Source organism: Neolamprologus multifasciatus, chromosome 19 (assembly GCF_963576455.1).
Source record: "Neolamprologus multifasciatus chromosome 19, fNeoMul1.2, whole genome shotgun sequence".
In the NCBI taxonomy this organism is placed as follows: Eukaryota; Metazoa; Chordata; class Actinopteri; order Cichliformes; family Cichlidae; genus Neolamprologus; species Neolamprologus multifasciatus.
The window spans coordinates 12,782,469-12,803,780 of record NC_140457.1 but is presented as its reverse complement, the minus strand read 5'-3'; the positions used below and the strand labels follow the sequence as shown (position 1 = coordinate 12,803,780).

The following is a 21,312-nucleotide window of genomic DNA, read 5'->3' as shown; positions in this document are numbered from 1 at the left end:
GCCAGGTGCTATTCCCAATTACAGAGACTCCTCCAAATGTAAGTCACATTTATGGCATGAACAATTGTCATTATCAGCCCATTCATACAGGGATGATCATGATGTTGTGCAAGCTAAGCTACTTGAACTTTTTCCAGGAAACATATTTAATGACTTTAAAAAAGTCATTAAAGATGGTTGCAGAAATTTAATTTTAGTTTGGATTTTTTTTTTCCACTTGGTTCTACAATGTCTTAACAAGGTCAAGAGCTCTCGCCTCTCCCTGGCAATCACGATTAACTGCAAGTGGTTGTTCCTCTCTGCCATCATTAAAAGGCTCTGCTGCATTCAGCTGCATTCATTGGACCAGGGGTAGACAACTCCAGGCCTCCAGTGCAGCTGTCCTGCAGGTTTTAGATGTGTCCTTGATCCAACACAGCTGATTCAAATTGCTAAATTACCTCCTCAACATGTCTTGAAGTTCTCCGGAGGCCTGATAATGAACTAATCATTTGATTCAGGTGTGTTGACCCAGGGTGAGATCTAAAACCTGCAGGACACTGGCAATCGAGGCCTGGAGTTGCCCACCCCTGCACTGGACTGATCAATACTCAGAACAGTGGGAAAGTCCAAGAAACTCAGTGAAGCTCTAAGAAGTGGGTCCCACTACTTCTTTGCCAACCTGAAAGCTGGCAAAACTCACCAAAATCCCTCATTAGGTCTTTGTACTTGTCAATCTACACCATTTTACTTTAGGAAGAGGCTGCTCAGCCAGCCTTTGGATTCAGAAGTAATGATTCAAAAGGGGAAAAATATGTTTATCTACACTTTAAAAATAGAAGATTTCAGTTTTCACCTTATATAATCGTATAAATATCCTCAGCTTTAATGATAAACATCAATAAACGTGACGCAGAAATGCACTCACTGTGAGCACAGCGATGAGAGCGCCCTGCAGCAGTCCCACCACGACGTCGCCCGGGTGGTGTTTGTAGTCAGAGACGCGCGTGTATCCCACATACAGAGAGAACGACACCAGGAAGAACTGGATGGTGGGTCGAACCAGTCTTGTCCATTTCCCCTGCATCCGGGCCTGGACATAGAGCTTTACACACAAAAGTACAGATTTGAATTCAGCTCGAAGGTTGCACACATTAAAGAACCAATTTTTTTGTGTGAAAAAACAAAAACAAGATTAAGGTTAAGATCGGAGTCATTTACCTATAGCAAATTTCCTGACTTTCCCCCCTTAAAAAATATTTATACACTTTTTGTTAAATCTAAAATTTGTCCCACTTTATTCCCCGCCAAATGCTGATTCCTGTGGAGTTTGAGCAGCTCATAATTCACTCCTGAAAACCCCTAACAGGGATCAAACCATTAAATCTGTCACCTTCCGGCCATTGTGCCACGTGTGGTATAGCAACAATGGTGTTTTGTTGTCTGTGTCGACCACATTCTCTTGTTTGGCTTAGTCATGTGTGTTTTTTTGGTAAACAGCCATTTCAGAGCTGCAGAAAGTCTCACGCTATGAGGACACACTCACCGACAGGAAGATCATGCAGTACATCCCGAAGGACGAGTGTCCGGAGTAGAACGATAACCTAGGGAGCAAAATGGCAGCATTAGTAATGGTTTTCAGTGAATATGAATGGGAACCAGCATTAAAACTAGGCCTACATATCAGTTTGTTTACCATTTAATCTAAGGTAAAACAATCTTAACAGTTTGGGCAATCTGCAGCCTACATTTTTGAATATTTTTATTTCTGGTATTACGTCCAAACTAAACAAATAAACAGTCATCCAGGAAATGGAAACATGCACGTTGCAGTCTATTTAAATTTAACCTGATAACACTGATAGTATCCACTTCCTCATGTATACATTAGTGTATACATGTATACACTCCAACACTCGAGCGGAAACCAAAGAGATATTCGAGTTTTATATTAAAAACTAAATGCAGAAGAATTACAAATGTGAGATTTTCAAATATGAATTTTATGACGTAGCAATATCCCTGTTAATTAGTTTGTAAACGTCAGCGAGATGAAATTAAACCTGTTATTGCTAATCTAAATTGTTTTTCAGCTATAAAACTGATTAGGTCAAACTTGGTAAATCACGCCTTGGAGAGAGCAGATCTTAAAGATTTTAAACTAAGCTGTCAGTAAGTTGGGGTTTTGAGAGAGACACTACCTCAAACCAGGATGCATCTTGGGATCTTATTCATGAGTGATGGGAAAATGGATTGAGGACTGAAGCGGCCTCAGCAGTAATAAAGAAATAATAAGCTAAGCTGAAAGGCAAAGCTTTCGATTTACCAGTCCATCTGCTTCCCGGCCAGAATGAAATCCCGGTTATGACTCAGAGAGTAATACAAGCTGCCAAAATGAGTTTCCTCCGTACAGTGGCTGGGCTCAGCCTTAGAAATAGGTTGAGGAGCTCACACATCCAAAGGGATGAAAATTCATGGCATTTTTCAAATCATCCATTTACTTCTAGCTCTTTGCACTGCACTCTATAACAAATCTGATAGGTGTCGTAAAGTGTCCACCTGGATTCAGTCACATTGCGGTGGCTGCCGTTGCACTTGATCTCCAACATGTATCCATTACAGACCACTGGCTTGCACACGTCTATGAAGTTTGGACGAGGACGGCCTATGGTGAACTTTGCCAAGTCAGTCAGCGACTGGCTGATAGCGGCTCCAAACAAGTAGGTGCCCACCACTTTGTAGAGAGCTGACAGGTATTGGTTGAATGGGGAATTGGAGCGCAGGCGATTGGTGTGCACCAGGTAGGCCTCTCCTGTTGTGATCTGTGGAAGGAAGGGGCCAAGATTTATTATTTGGAAAATAAGATTCTTTGCAGATTGCCTGTAGAAAGACACAAGGTTAGTCTTATTTTTCAGTAACTGGGGGCTCAGCCAAATCAGACACATGGGCTTACAATGAGTATGGAGCAGGTGATGGTGACTGCAGCCATCGTCCCATGAGAGATGGTGTCTCTCCTGTAGGGATAACGGATGCTCTGATCATCGCAGTAGATTCCTCTCTGGTAAGGCTTGAACATCAATGTGAGAATGGCTGAGGGTAGAGCCGCTGGAAAAGGTGGGGAAGGGGAGAGAGATAATACACCTTGAGCTTTGTTTTAAAATTGCAGTATGCTTTCTATTGCTCAAAACAGTATTAACTCAAATAATGCAGTGGAGATAGCACTGTTACTTGTTCATTGTATTCACAGTGATTATCTGTAGTCACGTGTGCTGAACTTAAACCACATTTAAGTATTTCCAGTAGTAATGACGCATTTCCTGTTGGGTGCTGCGTGTGGAAAAAGGATAACTTTAAATAATTTCATTTTCCTGATATTGTATTGAGTTTAAGTGTGAAAACTGCTCCAGTGAAAACGTCCTTGCAATTGCAAGAAAGAACAGGAAGCATGAACAGCACACACTCATTTTTATACTGAAATAAATCCCCCATTGTCTGCTGTTGTTCTAAATCTGCACCAGAAATCCAATCACTTTTGTCATCACAAGAGAAGTTTCTCGTGTTATTATGATTTCTTGGTGACTTAAGGTCACACAAATGGTTTTCACATTGGACAGATAAAAGAAAATAGTTGACATCAAAAAGCCATATCAAAAATAAAAAAATGGAAACTGTGGCTGGTTTGGGGTGATGCATGTTGCTGTAGAGGGGTTTTCATCGAGCTTTTGCAAACCCTTGCAGGGACTGGAAAATTACTACTGTAATCTTAAAGTGTGACTACACAGTGAAGGTGCAACTCAGGAAACAGCTAAAAACACACTGGCGGACTCATCTCTTGGCTTTGCGCACAAGCGGCGCTACGTGGTAAATGAATTTGTCATCGGTGGCAACGGCTTCACCTCTACAAGTCACGTTTACTCTGTAGAGGAACTGACTGTCACCGTGGCAACACACGCGACATCACAGCCAACACCTTTGACACCAGGGCAGCGTTCACAATGTGAGGGGCCTGGGAACTGACGACTGGAGCGGGACACACACTTGCATACCTCAAGACATTCGCACGTGCTCATGCACACTAGCGACAGATATAAATGGGTTATTTCAAGCCATGCATACATGTATAAAAGCTATAAAGAGCTGCAAAGAACAAAAAGAAAACTGGTTTCAGCAGTTTCTGTCTGTGCAAACAAGACGAAGAGTGGGGCATCTGCAGGAGGACATAAAGCTGTCTCCTAAATCAGAGCAGGACAATAGTCCACTTTAAAGGCCTAATCTCAGAAACTTTCTACCCCACAACACTTAAATCGTTTTCCTGTTTTCAAGAGCTTCCTGCTTAATATAATAACAGCAAGAGATGGATAAATGGTGTTTGTTTGCTCAAAAACTATTGTATATTTATGGGTTTGGAGCTGCTCACCACTGACAGATTGCTTCCTTCCTCTACGACAGGAGACAGGAGACGTCCTCCTGTCTCCTGTCGGTGGCGCTGTCACTTGGTGTTCGCTCGCTCGCTCTGTGGTATAGTATCGCTTCCTGTTCCTGCTCAAACACAGTGGTGTTTCTGAGTAGCTTATTTGCTTAGCAGTTTAATTAACAACTTTTAAATACATTCTTTTTTTCACAGTATAATCTTCACGTGCTTCATCCGAAGCACACTTTCTGTGTACTCACTACCTAATTTATAGTATTCACTCACTGTCTCTGTACTGTTTCGCTAGCTTAGCTCGTAGCCGACCCGTTAGCACCATGGCTACTTCACCTGTCCCTTCTGCACTTTCTTGCTCATTGTGTCAGATGTTTAGTTACTCCTCGGCCTCCTTTAGCAGTAATGATATCTGTAACAAATGTAGCATATTTGCAGCTCTGGAGGCCAGGATTACTGAATTGGAGACTCGGCTTTGCACCCTGCTCTCACCCTTAGCTAGCCAGGCCCCTGTAGCTGGTGCAGCCGAAGATAGCGTAGGCCCCGCTAGCTGTTCCCCGGCAGACCCCAAGCAGCTGGGGAAAGGCTGGGTAACGGTGAGAAGGAAGCGTAGTCCTAAACAGAAGCCCCAGGTACACCACCAACCCGTTCATGTGTCTAACCGTTTTTCCCCACTCGGTGACACACCCGCCGGGGGTCAAACTCTGGTAATTGGTGACTCTGTTCTCAGACATGTGAAGCTAGAGACACCGGCAACCATAGTCAATTGTCTTCCAGGGGCCAGAGCAGGCGACATTGAAGGAAATTTAAAACTGCTGGCTAAGGGTAAACGTAAATTCAATAAAATCATAATTCACGTCGGCAGTAATGACACCCGGTTACGCCAATCGGAGGTCACTAAAATCAATATTGAATCGGTGTGTAACTTTGCCAAAACAATGTCGGACTCTGTAGTTTTCTCTGGTCCCCTCCCCAATCAGACCAGGAGTGACATGTTTAGCCGCATGTTCTCCTTAAATTGCTGGCTGTCTGAGTGGTGTCCCAGAAACGATGTGGGCTTCATAGATAATTGGCAAACCTTCTGGAGGAAACCTGGTCTTGTTAGGAGAGATGGCATCCATCCCACTTTGGATGGAGCAGCTCTCATTTCTAGAAATATCGACAAATTTATTAAACCCCTCAAAACATGACTATCCAGAGTTGGGACCAGGAAGCAGAGTTGCAGTCTTACACGCCTCTCTGCAGCTTCTCTCCTCCTGCTACCCCCCAAAAACCCATCTCCATAGAGACTGTGTCTGCTTCCAAAAAGACAAAAAACAAACAACTTAAACAATCACAAAGAAAGAATAATACAGTATCCACATCTGAACCAAAGAGTAAAACAGTGAAATGTGGATTATTAAATATTAGGTCTCTCTCCTCCAAGTCTCTGTTAGTACATGACTTAATAATTGATCAACAAATTGATTTACTCTGCCTTACAGAAACCTGGTTGCAGCAGGATGATTATGTTAGTTTAAATGAATCAACACCCCCGAGTCATTCTAACTACCAGAAATCTCGAAGCACAGGTCGAGGGGGCGGTGTGGCAGCAATTTTTCACACCAGTCTATTAATTAATGATAGACCAAGACAGACTTTTAATTCATTTGAAAGCCTGATGCTTAGCATTGTCCACCCCAGCTGTGAAACTCAGAAACCAGTCTTACTTGTTATCATCTATCGTCCACCTGGGCCTTACACAGAGTTTCTGTCTGATTTCTCAGACTTTATATCTAATTTAGTTCTGAGCTCAGATAAAATAATTATTGTGGGTGATTTTAACATCCATGTAGATGCTAAAAATGACAGCCTCAACATGGCATTTAATCTGTTGTTAGACTCAATTGGTTTCTCTCAAAATGTAAAAGAACCCACCCACCACTTTAATCACACTCTAGATCTTGTTTTAACATATGGCATAGAAACTGAACATTTAACAGTGTTTCCTGAAAACCCTCTCCTGTCTGATCATTTCTTGATAACATTTACATTTACAATAATTGATTACGCAGCAGTGGAGAGTGGACTTTATCAAAGTAGATGTCTTTCTGAAAGCGCTGTAACTAAGTTTAAGAATATAATCCAGCCACTGTTATCATCGTCAATGCCCTGTACCAACACAGAGCAGAGCAGCTATCTGAACGCTACCCCAACAGAGGTCGATTATCTTGTTAATAATTTCACCTCCTCACTACGTACGACTCTGGATACTGTAGCTCCAGTGAAAACTAAGGTCTCTAATCAGAAGTACCTGACCCCGTGGTATAATTCTCAAACACGTACCCTAAAGCAGATGACTCGTAATCTGGAGAGGAAATGGCGTGTCACAAATTTAGAGGATCATCATTTAGCCTGGAGAAATAGTTTGTTGCTTTATAAGAAAGCCCTCCGCAAAGCCAGAACAGCTTACTACTCATCACTGATTGAAGAAAATAAGAACAACCCCAGGTTTCTCTTCAGCACTGTAGCCAGGCTGACAAAAAGTCAGAGCTCTGTTGAGCCAACCATCCCTTTAACGTTAACTAGTGATGACTTCATGAACTTCTTCACAAATAAAATTTTTATCATTAGAGAAAAAATTACCAATAATCATCCCACAGATGTAATATTATCTACAGCTACTCTTAGTTCCATTGATGTTAAGTTAGACTCTTTTTTTCCAATCGATCTTTCTGAGTTAACTTCAATAATTACTTCCTCCAAACCATCAACGTGTCTTTTAGACCCCATTCCTACAAAACTGCTCAAAGAAGTCCTGCCATTGATTAATTCTTCGATCTTATATATGATCAACCTATCTCTAATAATCGGCTATGTACCACAGGCCTTCAAGGTGGCTGCAGTTAAACCTTTACTCAAAAAGCCATCTCTAGACCCAGCAGTCTTAGCTAATTATAGGCCAATCTCCAACCTTCCTTTCATATCAAAAATCCTTGAAAGAGTAGTTGTCAAACAGCTAACAGATCATCTGCAGAGGAATGGTTTATTTGAAGAGTTTCAGTCAGGTTTCAGAGTTCATCACAGCACAGAAACAGCTTTATTGAAGGTTACAAATGATCTTCTTATGGCCTCTGACAGTGGACTCATCTCTGTGCTTGTCCTTCTTGACCTTAGTGCAGCATTCGATACTGTTGACCATAATATTCTATTAGAGCGATTAGAACATGCTGTAGGTATTACAGGTATTGCACTGCAGTGGTTTGTATCATATCTATCTAATAGACTCCAATTTGTGCATGTAAATGGAGAGTCCTCTTCACACACTGAGGTTAATTATGGAGTTCCACAGGGTTCGGTGCTAGGACCAATTCTGTTTACATTATACATGCTTCCCCTAGGCAGCATCATTAGAAGACATAGCATACATTTTCACTGCTATGCAGATGACACCCAGCTCTATCTGTCCATGAAGCCAGATAACACACACCAATTAGTTAAACTGCAGGAATGTCTTAAAGACATAAAGACTTGGATGGCCACTAACTTTCTGCTTCTTAACTCAGATAAAACTGAGGTCATTGTACTCGGCGCTGAAAAGCTTAGAAATATGGTATCTAACCAGATTCTTACTCTGGATGGCATTACCTTGGCCTCCAGTAACACTGTGAGGAACCTTGGAGTCATTTTTGACCAGGATATGTCCTTCAACGCACATATTAAACAAATATGTAAGACTGCGTTCTTCCATTTGCGCAACATCTCTAAAATTAGAAATATCCTGTCTCAGAGTGACGCTGAAAAACTAGTTCATGCATTTATTACTTCCAGGCTGGACTACTGCAATTCATTATTATCAGGATGTCCAAAAAACTCACTGAAAAGCCTTCAGTTAATCCAAAATGCTGCAGCAAGAGTACTGACAGGGACTAGAAGGAGAGAGCATATTTCTCCTGTTTTGGCTTCCCTTCATTGGCTTCCTGTTAAATCCAGAATTGAATTCAAAATCCTGCTCCTCACATACAAGGTCTTAAATAATCAGGCCCCATCTTATCTTAATGACCTTGTAGTACCATATCACCCTATTAGAGCACTTCGCTCCCGCTCTGCAGGCCTACTTGTTGTTCCTAGAGTATTTAAAAGTAGAATGGGAGGGAGAGCCTTCAGTTTTCAGGCCCCTCTTCTGTGGAACCAGCTTCCAGTTTGGATTCAGGAGACAGACACTATCTCTACTTTTAAGATTAGGCTTAAAACCTTCCTTTTTGCTAAAGCATATAGTTAGGGCTGGACCAGGTGACCCTGAATCCTCCCTTAGTTATGCTGCAATAGATGTAGGCTGCCGGGGGATTCCCATGATGCATTGAGTTTTTCCTTTCCAGTCACCTTTCTCACTCACTATGTATTAACAGACCTCTCTGTATTGAATCGTATCTGTTATTAATCTCTGTCTCTCTTCCACAGCATGTCTTTATCCTGTCTTCCTTCTCTCACCCCAACCGGTCGCAGCAGATGGCCGCCCCTCCCTGAGCCTGGTTCTGCCGGAGGTTTCTTCCTGTTAAAAGGGAGTTTTTCCTTCCCACTGTCGCCAAAGTGCTTGCTCATAGGGGGTCATATGATTGTTGGGCTTTTCTCTGTATCTATGAAGCGCCTTGAGGCGACATTTGTTGTGATTTGGCGCTATATAAATAAAATTGAATTGAATTGAATTGAATTACTGTATGGGCCTGACAATTCACATAAGATTACATTAAAAGCACAGATAAACTTTGATGGAAATTATCTAGACTCCCTTCTGCAGCTGTTTGTTGTAGTCTTATTCTTGTTTGGGAGGATGTGTGTCACATCCCGACTACCCCTGTCATACAGTTCTTGAATGTGGCTCCGTTTGTGATGATTTTTGTGCATCTTTTATACACATTTCCTCAAAGCATGACAGATTTGGTACTTCCAAAAACTTTAAGATCTTTATTATTTATAAATTAACCCTGGGATGCACTGATATATGGGCTAATACCAGCCTTGTTGATGGACATTGGTCTGTCTGCAGATAAGAAGGTATTATGTGTTGTTTGATTACTTCAATTATATGTTGGCCAAATGTTCAAGAATTGTGTGATGAAGAGCTGAAACCCCCCCCCCCCCCCCAAAAAAAACAAAAAAAAAACAGGTAAGATGCTATTGTTCTACTAGTAAATGCATAGTTTGAACAATGTTTGTTCAAACTGGGCTGTGCCTCTTCCAGGGAAAATTACAGTACATCCTTATGGTGCATCACTACTATTATACCATAAAGCTGCTGGACCCTGTTACATGGCACCCCAACGTCCAATCTGTAGCTGTAACTATATACTAAGGTTGTGCAAAATGAGGTACAATTCAGTTAATGAAAACACAGACCACGGGGGGCATGTTCTGTACAAGTAAATACGACTTAAAATATATAAATGAAAAGTACACAAAAGGAAAGAGCAAACACATACAAGTCAAAGTACCTTTTAACCTGCTTATAAAAATATGAGTGAAGATAATTCGAGCATTTAAGTTGTGCTTTTTGTGACAAATCTCGAACTCCGCTGCAGTTTAGTAACACAAAAAACGATTGAAGGTCACTGAAGTGACTGTTTTTAACAACGTAACACTGAATTGCTAATGTCACCGTGTACGTTTTGTTCTTCTGTCTATCTCTTTAAACACCTATTGGTCTGCCACGCCTCCTACTTTGTCACCATATAAGGGACACTTTAAGTCTCCCTGACCTAAATAGCCTAACGCCTGATTTGTCATTTGTTACAAGTCTGAACAAGCACCACTAATAATATTTGATGACAAGCAGTTTCCTCATTAAGGAGAAATTATTTTCATGAAAGTTCTCCCTTCGCTCATATTCATTGTTCCTGTAGGTCAAGCATGCTTTCAGCTCCACTTTGAAGTCAAACCAAGCCACTGTTTATTCTGCAGAGCATAAGGATAACATTTAGATAAGAGACTATTTGTTTGACACAAATCTCCAGTGGCTTACGCATGCCAGGGTGGAGATGTGTTGAGCAATGATCTTTAAAACCATTGGTCAGCTTGCTTAACAGATTTGGTGAGGAAACCCAAGTCAGACTTGCTCCGAGTTGCTGGGGGTGAAACTATTATCTGGACTGGCTCTGTTATTACAGAAGGCCTGACATGTTTTTGTAGGCTTGTGCTGGCAGGGCGGCCTCCCATGCTAGAGTCTAGGTCAAATTTATCCCAAATCAAATTTTTCATGCACCAAAACTACTTGCAAAAGTAAGGCATACTTAAAAGGGATTGTTTAAATAAATTTTTATATTTCTTATTCTTCATTCTGTAAAAGAACATTTCTCGCTTCAAGATCTTAACAACCTTTTGTTTTCTTTCTAGTTATTAATTACATGGTTACTTGTATGCTTTAGCAACCCACATTCTTATCACAAAACTTTAAACCTCAATAAAATAAGCACCAACATTGAGTGTGGTTGTCATCATAGATGGCTTCTCTTGCATTTGAGGTAGGAAATGCTACTCGTAAAATGCGGTTAGAAAAACAATCTCATTAGAAAAAGAATCCAAACAGCTGTGTTTTTAATGTCTTATTTAAACCGTCTTGAATAACTTGTTGAACCTTCTATAGAAGCAAATGCCTTCGGTAGGCGTTTCCTCTGGCTCCCCATTTAAGTAGCACGGTGAAAAAGATGAATTGTTGTCCAGTACACCTAGAAAACTCTTTCAATTCATCAGTATGTTTTGCTTAAACATACCTCAAGACAGCACCATGACATCAGGACTCCAGCCTCTTGATTTACTTGTTGCTTCACCCAACCTCTCCCAAGCTTCAGACTATAGATTACCTCCCTGAATTTTTCCTATAAAATGCCATCAAAGAGCTTGGAAATTCAAGTCATTGATGTTTCCTCAATGACTGCAAGGCACCCCAGCTCTAAGGAAGCAAAGTATGCCCACAAACCATGATGCTGCCTCCACCATGCTTCACAGCTGCAAGCCTGAAATGTGTTTATCGACTCTTCCAATTATATTATATTAATTTGCAAATTAGTTTTCACTTGCATCACGTTTGCTACATCCTGCATTTGTTTTTTGTTTTTTGTGGGGGAAAGGGGGTGGGGGGCAAACTCATGTAGAAGTCTCAAAAGCGCATGTATCAAATATGATACTCTTGGATTTAAATGGTTAAAGGAATGACAATAATGTTTGTGGTGTCTTTAAATTAACGTAATTATTTTCTTAGAGTGGACACGTGAAAAAGGCTTCTGCTTATTACGGAGATTCCTCCAAGTGTTTTGTGTTTACGCCTGGGTTCTTCTTTACCTCTTTGTGTGCAATTTTGAGATCTTTTCAGGACTCCAAGAGAGCCTCCCTTTCAAGGCAACGTCTCATTATAGACTGATTTACACTTGGGCCTTAAACACTGCTTCTTCTAACGTCCAATAAAAAAATGACACCGGTCTTAAGCAGAGTTTCAGTAACTGGTTCCAATCTCATTTCTTTAATTTAACCCCCCCTCACTTTCTTGGTACTTGGAAGAGAAATCATTAGTAAAGAGGTTTATACACTTTATGTACTTCCAGTAATGAACAGTATTACCTACTCTGTTCTTACATGCACAACAAATCTTGAGATCCTGAGTTTTAATTTTATAGCTTAGCTGCATTTGAGGACAAAAATATCTGACTCAGTTCCAACATACATAAAAGGGAGTTATTCCTCCCTACAGTTGCAAAGTGCTTGCTCATAGGAGACTGTCTATTAGGGTTCCCAAGCAAATACCTTACAAATTATATGGTGCTTTCAGATGTTAGTCAAACTTGTTCCCAGTGGGAGTTGGCCTCTATCACGATTGTTGTTTGTCACTCCTGTTCATAACTTATGGAGAGAATTTTATTGGCATAGTCAAGTGGAGAAGATGCTCCACTTTGGTGGCCCCTGGATCAACTCTCTGGTTTTTGTGATATGTTTATTGATTAGCATTCAAATATCTCAGTGAAGACAGAACAAAGATCTACCACAAAGCAAGAAAGCATGAGACAAGGCTAATCAAAAGGTATTGGCTGAAGCATTTGCTTATTACGCCAACCCTTTTAACAAAAGATCTTTTTGCATGCAGCTCCTGTACACAGGGCTCGAAGCAAATAATAAAACAAAGCAAAAACAAAACAAACAAACAAGAAAAAAAAAAACCTTTCCACCTTAGATAAGTAACTACATCAAAGCAAAAGAATCAAGGGTTTTTTGTTTTTTTTTTGCTCTTTTCATTCTTGATATATATATTAATCTAATACTCTATTTTTAAACATATTTTTAAACAAGGAAAATGAACTACACCTTTTTAAATCACTGTCATAACTATTCCACAGGTTAACTCCTCTAACAGAAACACATCTCTGCTTTATATTTGTCCTTATCTTGTTTTTTTTTTTAAAGAAATCTGTTGCCCTTAAGTCATATTGACTCTCTCTGACTTTGAACAGCTTCTGAGTACTGGGGCAAAGCAAGTTATTTTGTGCTTTATACATTATCTGTGCCATTTTATATTCAACTAAATCATAAAATTTCAGGGTATTCAGATTAATAAACAAAATGTTAGTTGGTTCTATATAGTTTGATTGGTTTATAATTCTTATAGCTCTTTTTTGTAACTTGAAAATAGGAAGAGTGTTCGTTTTATATGCATTACCCCATATCTCCAGACAGTAAGTCATATATGGAAGCAACAGAGTACAATAGAGTGTGTATAATGATTTTTTGTTCAGGACATGCTTTGTTTTATAGAGAATAGCAATGGTTTTTGACATTTTTGTTTTCACATGGTTTATATGAGACTTCCAACTCAGCTTATCATCAATTATCACTCCGTGTATGATGGTTGGCTTCTTCAGGCAGTGACCTCCAACGTGCACTGGGGCGGTCGTCGTCGATTCTAGCAGTTAATTTAATAGATGCAGGTTTTAGCTCCTTCTATTTACTTACTACTTTATATAATCAAACATCCCCCATTTAATTTTAGCATAACGCAAACATCTCCCATTTCAAAAAAAGTTAGCTTTTATGTACAGTTTTGTTGCACTTCAGCAACATATATTTAACAATAAAGTTGCGCCGTCCTAAAGATTTTATGCTTTTTTGTTTTTTCTTCAATTTTTCCCCTCCATTCATCTCCATGTTACCCATTTCCCTCTTTATTTTAATGTTTTGTTTTGGTTTAATGTGAAAGTAAAACTAAACTGCAAACAAAGCATTTTACTCATAAAATGTACCCAGTTTTGAATGTAAGATCATGAAACGTTGCTATTTTTTGGATCTCTTCTTCCTCCTTTTTTATTTTAAACTAAAGGAAACCATCTGAGTGTAGCAGAAAAATGTTATTTGGTCGACTGAAAGTTTGTATCATCCTACTCCGAAATTTTACATGTAGCTGTCGAGTTTTATGTTGTCCATAAACCTTTACAGCTGCAAACACTGTAATAACTGTTCAAATCTCTTTGCTAAAAGAGGTACACACACACACACACACCTACACACACACAAAGTTTCTGATAACTTTTGCCTTTAGTTTAAAAAAAAAAAAATATACCACAGGAGATTCAAAAAAAGGAAGAAGAGACAGTATTGTTTTAGGCTTTTATAATCCCTTCTGGCGAGCATGCACCCCGATTCCACTTTGAGAAAATAAACATAATGGAATTTGGGATCAGACACAAGTACAACTTCCCCTTGACCTCTGACCCAGCAGGAAGGGGAAAATGTTCCTGTTATTCAGCATTCAAGATAAGTGACGGAAGTCCATACTGTGGCTCATCTTGAGAACTGAACTACTGAGACATTTGCTGGGAACAGAACCACAAACGGCTAACAGCAACGCATGTGAACATGTATCTGCACATCTCAGCAGACGACTGAGATCTGTGAGCCTGCTGAGTAACCTCATGGTTTGTCAGCTAACAGGGGTTGTGTGGAGGTGATCTTAAAAGCAATATTTAACTTGTTAACTTTTGTTTATATTGGCAAGTTTTTCAAATTCTCATTGCTGTTACTTTTCTCTATGATACATTCCCAAGAAGTCAGCACAGCAAGAGAACAGTGTGAAATCAGCAGTCCAATGCTGTAACATTTTCATGTTTTTATCCATTCTGTCTGCAGTAGTCAGCATTATTCAGTTTTTTTTTCTTCATAAACCCGGAAAACTGGAATTGCAGAGAAAGTGGATCACTTCCTGTGAGGCTGGGGATTTTCCTGGGAAGGTCCTAGACAACACTGGCTGATAAAAGCTTTATTTTGTAAAAGAAGAAGAAAATAGCAAACTGTGTTTTGAGTTTTAGAGCTGATAAAATTTTGCTTTTGTTACCTTTAGACAGGGTCAGGCTAGACAGTTTTCCCTCATTTCCAGTCTTTGTGCTAAATTAAATCAACTCCAGACTTACTGTCTGCCATGTGACAGATGTATGATACATATTAGCCAAATTCTGATATTGGTCAATATGGCTGATTGATTAATGTTTAATTTGCAACAATGTCAGTGGACATCATTTATCAATTTTGGGCTGGCTGAATGTTTGAAAAAAGTTTTTCCTGTGCTCAGTCACATTTAAATATTTCAGATATTCTTCAAAGACACAAAAAATATGTACTAGAAGCCAACTGATTTATCAGCAGGCAATATCATTGTCTGCTTTTAGCCATTTTTAACAGCCAATAAATGAAAGTGTATTGTAAACATGCAGAAGAGGCATGTGAAACACCCTTCAACATTGCTTTGTTTGTCCACCAGAGGGTGCTCTGCAGCTCCCTGCCAGCCAAAGACCAACAGCAACAGGGTACACAAGTAAACAAATAACCAGGCATAACAATTGCCATGTTATATCTGTTTGCACCTGAAAGACAAAAAAGAAAAAAAGAAAAAAAAAATATATCGGTGGCTATATCAGAATATTATATTTTTAAAATAACCAAATATTGGTGTCTTAAAAAAAAAAAAAAAAAAAATCAGTCAGGCTCTTGTATGTGTACCAAATACCAATATTTGAACATATCGATATCAGCCCACAATTTCACATTCGGTGCATTTCTACAAAAGCGGGATTAATGTTCTGATTGAATTCCCAGGAACAGCACATACTGAAAGCCTGTAATATATCACTTCATAGGGTTATTTCAAGTGCAATAATGTTGGATCATGTTTTTAGTGGCTTTTTTAGCGTTTTTTTTTTTTTTTAAAATCACCTCTTTTCTTGCTTAAACTTGTCTGTAAAAAGAAGAGTACAGAGCATGAATTAGGCCATTAGATTTTGTTGCCCATAGGTCAAACCTTCATAAGAATCTGGTAATTTTGTCCATTGGTTGTTCTTACCATGCATTTGATTTACATTACACCTTTTAGTTTAGTTTGCATGATATCCAAGCCAATAGTTTATTAGTTCACATTCATAAAGCTCTCATCTTACAGATCTGTGGCTTTGACCTTTTAATAGAATGCTCACACACACACACACACACACACACACACACACACACACACACACACACACACACACACACACACACAGAAATAATTCTTCCTTTATGAAACGACCACGGAGGACAATGTAACTACGCACACACAGCCTGTACTATGTATGCCAACACAACAATCATATCTCACTTCCATTTTCACACAGGAATGTCAGAGAGCAGAGGTCAGCACTTCCCACTTGACTCTGACATGCATTTGGCAGAAGCAGATACAGTGTGTGTGTGTGTGTGTGTGTGTGTGTGTGTGTGTATTTTTTGTACACTACATTGTCATATCTTTGTGGGGACCAAAAATTGGAAGTTTACTATACTTGTGGGGACCGGCAGCTCTTATGGGGACAAAATCCATGTCCCCATGAGTTTGAAGGCACGTTGAGACTCAAAATGTGGTTTTAGTGTCAGGGTTAGGCATTCATTTTTGATGGTTAGGGTAAGCGGCTAGGGAAAACATTATGTCAATTAGATGTCCCCACAAGGATATGAAAGCACAACTGTGTGTGTGTCCCATACATGTCAACAAATTGTCAAAAATGGCATATAAATAACAGCTCTCGAGCCAAACAGCTGTTGTCAGTCACTGGCTGTCATTTCCCGCAATACTGCAGCTCTTCTATGCTTCGGTCCCTAGAAACAAAAAGCACGTATAGTTTCTGTTCCTTATAGCTCACACTTATTAAACACAGAATGTAAGTTTGTGTTAAAGGTATCACATGAGCATTTTCAGTTTCATCTGATACATTTAGGTATGAAACCATAAGTCATCGATACAAAAACTAAAAAAATCTGCACTGCCTTTGTGTTGCTTAAAGTCTTATGTGGTAGGGAACTGAATAAGTTTGGGTTTCCAATGGTTTTTGAAAGAAAAGAAAAATACACCCTCTGTCAAATGCAAAGTTTTACATACTTGGACATTCCGAAAAAGAATAATTTAAAAATTGGGTAAAAAAAACAAACAAACAAACAACATGAGACAACAATATATGACTTATATTAGGTGATTACATATTGAACAAAAGCTGAGCTAAAATGCAGAAGCAAAGTTTAAAAAGTGAAGTACATCCCACGTAACTTGTAAAACCACCTTTAGCCATAGTAATGCGAAGTAATTCTGTATGAATTTTGGTACACTTTTTATTACCACGCTGTTTCTGTTCTTTGAGGTTTTCGAGCAGTCTGTGCATCACTATTTTAAGGTTCCCCACAGTATTTCAATCTTGTTAAGGTCTGGTCTTTGAAAAAGGAAAAGACTCAAGGTGTTGCAATGGCTCAGTCACTCTGTTGTAGCTTTGCTGCTGTGCCTGGGTCCTGTTGAATGATCCAGTTTGGGCAAGCCTTTAGTTATCAGATAGATGGCCTCACTCTAGAGTTTCTATAGTGATAGATGGCTCTAGAGTACTTTGCTATGCAGAGGGGTTTATGGTGGACCCAATGACTGAAGGTGCCCAGGTCCTTTTGCTGCAAAACAAACCCAAATAATCACATTTCCATCACCACGTTTGACAGTTTGTATGCTGTCCAGTGTTCCTGGACAAGACTTTGGTTTGCAAAGATCAGATGCAACTCTGCAAATGTGACCATGTTGGGTTTTTTTTGTTTTGCTTCTTTCAAGCATAGAAAAGGTTTCCTTCTGGCAACTCTTCAAAATAAACAATACTTGTTCAGTCTTGTTCTAATTGTACTGTCCTGGATTTTATCATTTGCCTTGCTAACTGTAGTCTGTAGAGTCTGAGATGGGATTTTTGCCCTCTCTGATCATAGCATGGTCTGGCATTGGGGTGACTTTGCAGGGATGCTGACTCCTGGGAATAATGGGAACCATCTGCAGTGTTTTCCACTTGTGGATTTTCTTTTCACACTATAGCATAATGGGCTTTAAATTCCACTGCCAATTCATGGACAGCAATAACTACTTTTTTTAAATGAACTGCTTTCATCAGCTTCTTGATGCTAAAAGAACCTCTCAGCTGCTGAACGATATGGAGGATATCAGTATGACTCAGCGGATGGGTGGGGGCATTGTTGTTGTAGTGGTAGTAAGAGTCCACCCTCAGCAGGACAGAAGTGTTTGATGATGGGGTAAAGGTGATCACTCTGAACAACTTCGTATTGATTTGAAATGACTTTTCCCTCTAAAAAGGGACAACTAGATGGACCCAGATCATGCTAGCAAAATTCCTCCTTCAGCATAACAAAGCAGATCCCCTCACTGTAGGGGGTCAAAAGCTTAGGTTCCCCCCCTTTATTTGCAAACTGACTGGATGTGTATTGATGCATTCAAGCTTCTGAAACAGATTCAGTCTGAAATCGGCGAATGAGTTTTGATATTCTTTTGGTTTTAGAGAGGGGGAAAAAGTGATTAGAACCACCGGAGCAACTTCTAGATAGCTAAAAGCTGCTGGTCAGCAACAGCTGGGATAGTGCTTGCTGTCTTGCTGACGGGCAGCTGGAAAGGCTACAACTCGAGATCCTCTTCATGTACAAACAGTGTTTTAAGTGAGACAACATTACAACAGTTTCACTGATAAAAGCAGTGAGTTCAGGCATTTCCTTCAGATGGATTAGTTTAACTTTGTAGTAAACAGCCAAAACAAAACGTCAGCGAATGGAACAATGTGGATCCGTTATGATATGTATGTACAGAAGGTTTAATAGAGTGCACGTTCAATTTTTTCCCCCTTGTATTCTGTCAAATACTGTTAAAATGGTGGATGTTCAGTATTCAGTTCAGCATTTTACTCCCCTATCGGTTAATTTGGACATGTACGCTATTACACATATGCACACACTTCAAAACCCTCTATAATCAAGTTAATTAAGAGGATGAAACCTTATTATAGTAGTTTACACTTGCAGTCACTCGCAGACCAATGGCAGATTACGTAATTTTAAAAACGTTTTTGTTTTTTTGAATGGAAGACTGAAGACATGGTGATCAAGTGTTAGTTTGTTCATCAAGATAACACTATCTATTTTTGTTATTGTCAAAACATAAATACAGGCGAGCCGGGGAATCCTATCTTACAGATTATTATTTTAAAACATTGTTTTTCTGGCTCTTTGAGGTCGAATTACACTGATGTTGGAAAGGTTCCCTTCCGTATAAATAAATGCATTTTCTGGTTTGAATCATGTCCCAATGACTACTTGCACGTTAAATGAAGCAGTACAGGGAGGATGAACAAGACAATATCTGACACACACCAATACCTCAACCTAGCTTTAAAGCTCGGTGGAGGCAGCATCATGTTGCATAAACACCATTTACAGGTTTCTGTCAATGCAGCAAGAAAATGGTTAAAAAGAAATACATGAATGAATGGGGAACACCAAGTCTGAATGCTGACCTTTACTAAAATGTTGAGGCTTGATTTGAAGGAAGACGTTTTCTCAATAAATCATAGGAATGTTGAACACTGTTTATTTTTTCAGGAGAGTAGTGGGAAGAAAAAAAATCTTCCTCTTCACTGTGAGAGCCTCACAAGCACCTATGAGGAAATATCTAATTGAGGTTGTTTGTAATAAATTAGTTTTTAAAGGTTTACTTATATTCTGCAGGCTGGACTGTGGTGGGGGATTGTTCATTTTGTGTTCAATAAATACATGAGAAGTACAGTCTTTGTGTGTTGTTAGTTTAGTCACCACATTTTCTATGCATTTATTTTAGAAGTCCTGGACCGACTGCAGATTTATAACCATGTTTTCATGTGAATTCATAATCACTTTCACAGTCCTGACTAATCATCCTTATACCATGATTAGTCAGCGGGAGAAAAGGGAAAATGATAAAAACCTTGGTCGGCATTAATCATCATAATTATGACCTGAGAAAGGCTTCATCTGGGATTACACAACAGAACGGTTCAATGTTTTAAAAGTTCATTCTACATGTTTATAAGATCTTCAGCCAAAGAGAAAAAGACTATGGCGAAATAATGAAATAAGATCCACCAGCTCACCCCACCAGGTTTTTTACAAGGAACTTCTTTAAGGCATACATTGAAAAAGCACACACACACGCTTGCTCCCTCATATTTCACTCCAGAAAAATCTACTATCATGAGAATTCAACATCAGTGTCCAGATTTCTTCTTCCACTATGTGGTACAAACTGTCAGGGTGACAAAAATGTGAGAGGTGTGACACCAACAGCTGGAAGATACCAGCTTCATTAATGGATTTGTGCCCTTGTGGTAGATCACAGCAAGTCGCAACAAGCCATTTTGGTTCTAGTCTTTCAAGACTGACATATTCAGTCTCTGGAGCCCACCCTCTTCACATACACACATGAAGACGCAAAAATAAACACACCTTTCAGCAGTTCCCATGACAGGATTTTAACTGTCAGAGAGAGAGAGAGAGATTCAGTGACACTGATCTTTGCTTTTCCTCTTAACCTTAAGTTTTTTAAAAAAGGAGGAACAACCCTGCACTTCTTGGCAGTATGAATGCAATCAAGAGGAGGTAGAGATGCATACACGCATACACTGACGTGCATGAACTGTCGCCAACTGGCTGACAGTGATATGAGATAGCGTGTGTCCTATTTTAACCCCGATCATTTCAGTGAAGAAATCGGTGCAGTGACACCCAGAGATAAACAGAAGTCCAGGCAGCATTCACACTCAGTCCTGGGAAAGATTCTTGGCTTGTTCGAACAAGGTAGAGACCGATACCGACTCGCACAGTTTAACAGTATTGCATACTTTAAAACCACTGCCAGTCATGGTCCTGATATTTTCCCGAATCCGTGAGTAAAATCTTAAAGGTGCGTTAAAAGTTTCTGTAATCTTGCAGCGACCCATGAAGCAACATGTGGGTAATCTACCGGAGATATATAAATCAGACCTGTGCGTACGGTTGTGCAATCCCCTGTGCGTCACTTTGAAGGCCATTCTACTTTTAATGTGGACTTACTATGCTGTTCTTCCGTCCGTACAAAAATCACCAGTGAACATTAAACCACAGCCAATAACCTACGTCCAGAAACTAATCATGTTTTCAGCCATATTGTCAGGAGGAGGAGGGCAGAACGGGGGTTTTCACTTACCAGCAAAGACGCACAGAATATCCACCGCAACCAGAATCAGTTTCTTCCCATGTTCTGCCATGCTTCTTCAGACGGCTCGCCACTTTTATAAATAATAAATAAAAACCGCGTTTGGGGGAAAAAAAGAAAAGAAAAAGCAGGCAGGAAGGTTGTAAACTGAACACCTGGAGAAACTGTGGACAAAGTACTAACAGGAAAGAATAACCTGCTCGCTCTTCCGCCTCCAGTGATCCTTACCTGCCCGCCTCCCTTTATGCCTGTTTATCTGTCCGTCTGTCTTTCTATACACTTCGCGGTTGGCAGGTAAGTCGCAGAGGAAGCACGTTTTGGTTTAGCCTGCCTTTTTTACGCA

The 21,312-nt window shown here is 39.8% G+C and overlaps 1 protein-coding gene and 1 long non-coding RNA gene across 2 annotated transcripts in view; both read right to left on the bottom strand.

Annotated features, from left to right (window-relative positions):
* Nucleotides 1–21,312, bottom strand: part of LOC146496141 (phospholipid phosphatase 2-like) — a 24,944-nt gene extending 3,632 nt beyond the window's left edge. The window contains exons 1-5 of the mRNA XM_085142905.1: nt 20,961–21,312; nt 2,933–3,084; nt 2,539–2,801; nt 1,526–1,583; nt 908–1,084 (exon numbers count right to left, since the gene is read on the bottom strand). Coding sequence (XP_084999031.1) covers nt 908–1,084; nt 1,526–1,583; nt 2,539–2,801; nt 2,933–3,084; nt 20,961–21,021 — 711 coding nt within the window. The 5' untranslated portion in view covers nt 21,022–21,312. The remainder of the gene's footprint in view (nt 1–907; nt 1,085–1,525; nt 1,584–2,538; nt 2,802–2,932; nt 3,085–20,960) is intronic.
* LOC146496142 (uncharacterized) lies at nt 12,362–20,954 on the bottom strand. Its single transcript, XR_014871112.1, has 2 exons — nt 17,910–20,954; nt 12,362–17,705 (listed from the first exon to the last, which is right to left on the bottom strand). It is a non-coding gene; the product is annotated as an uncharacterized LOC146496142 (long non-coding RNA).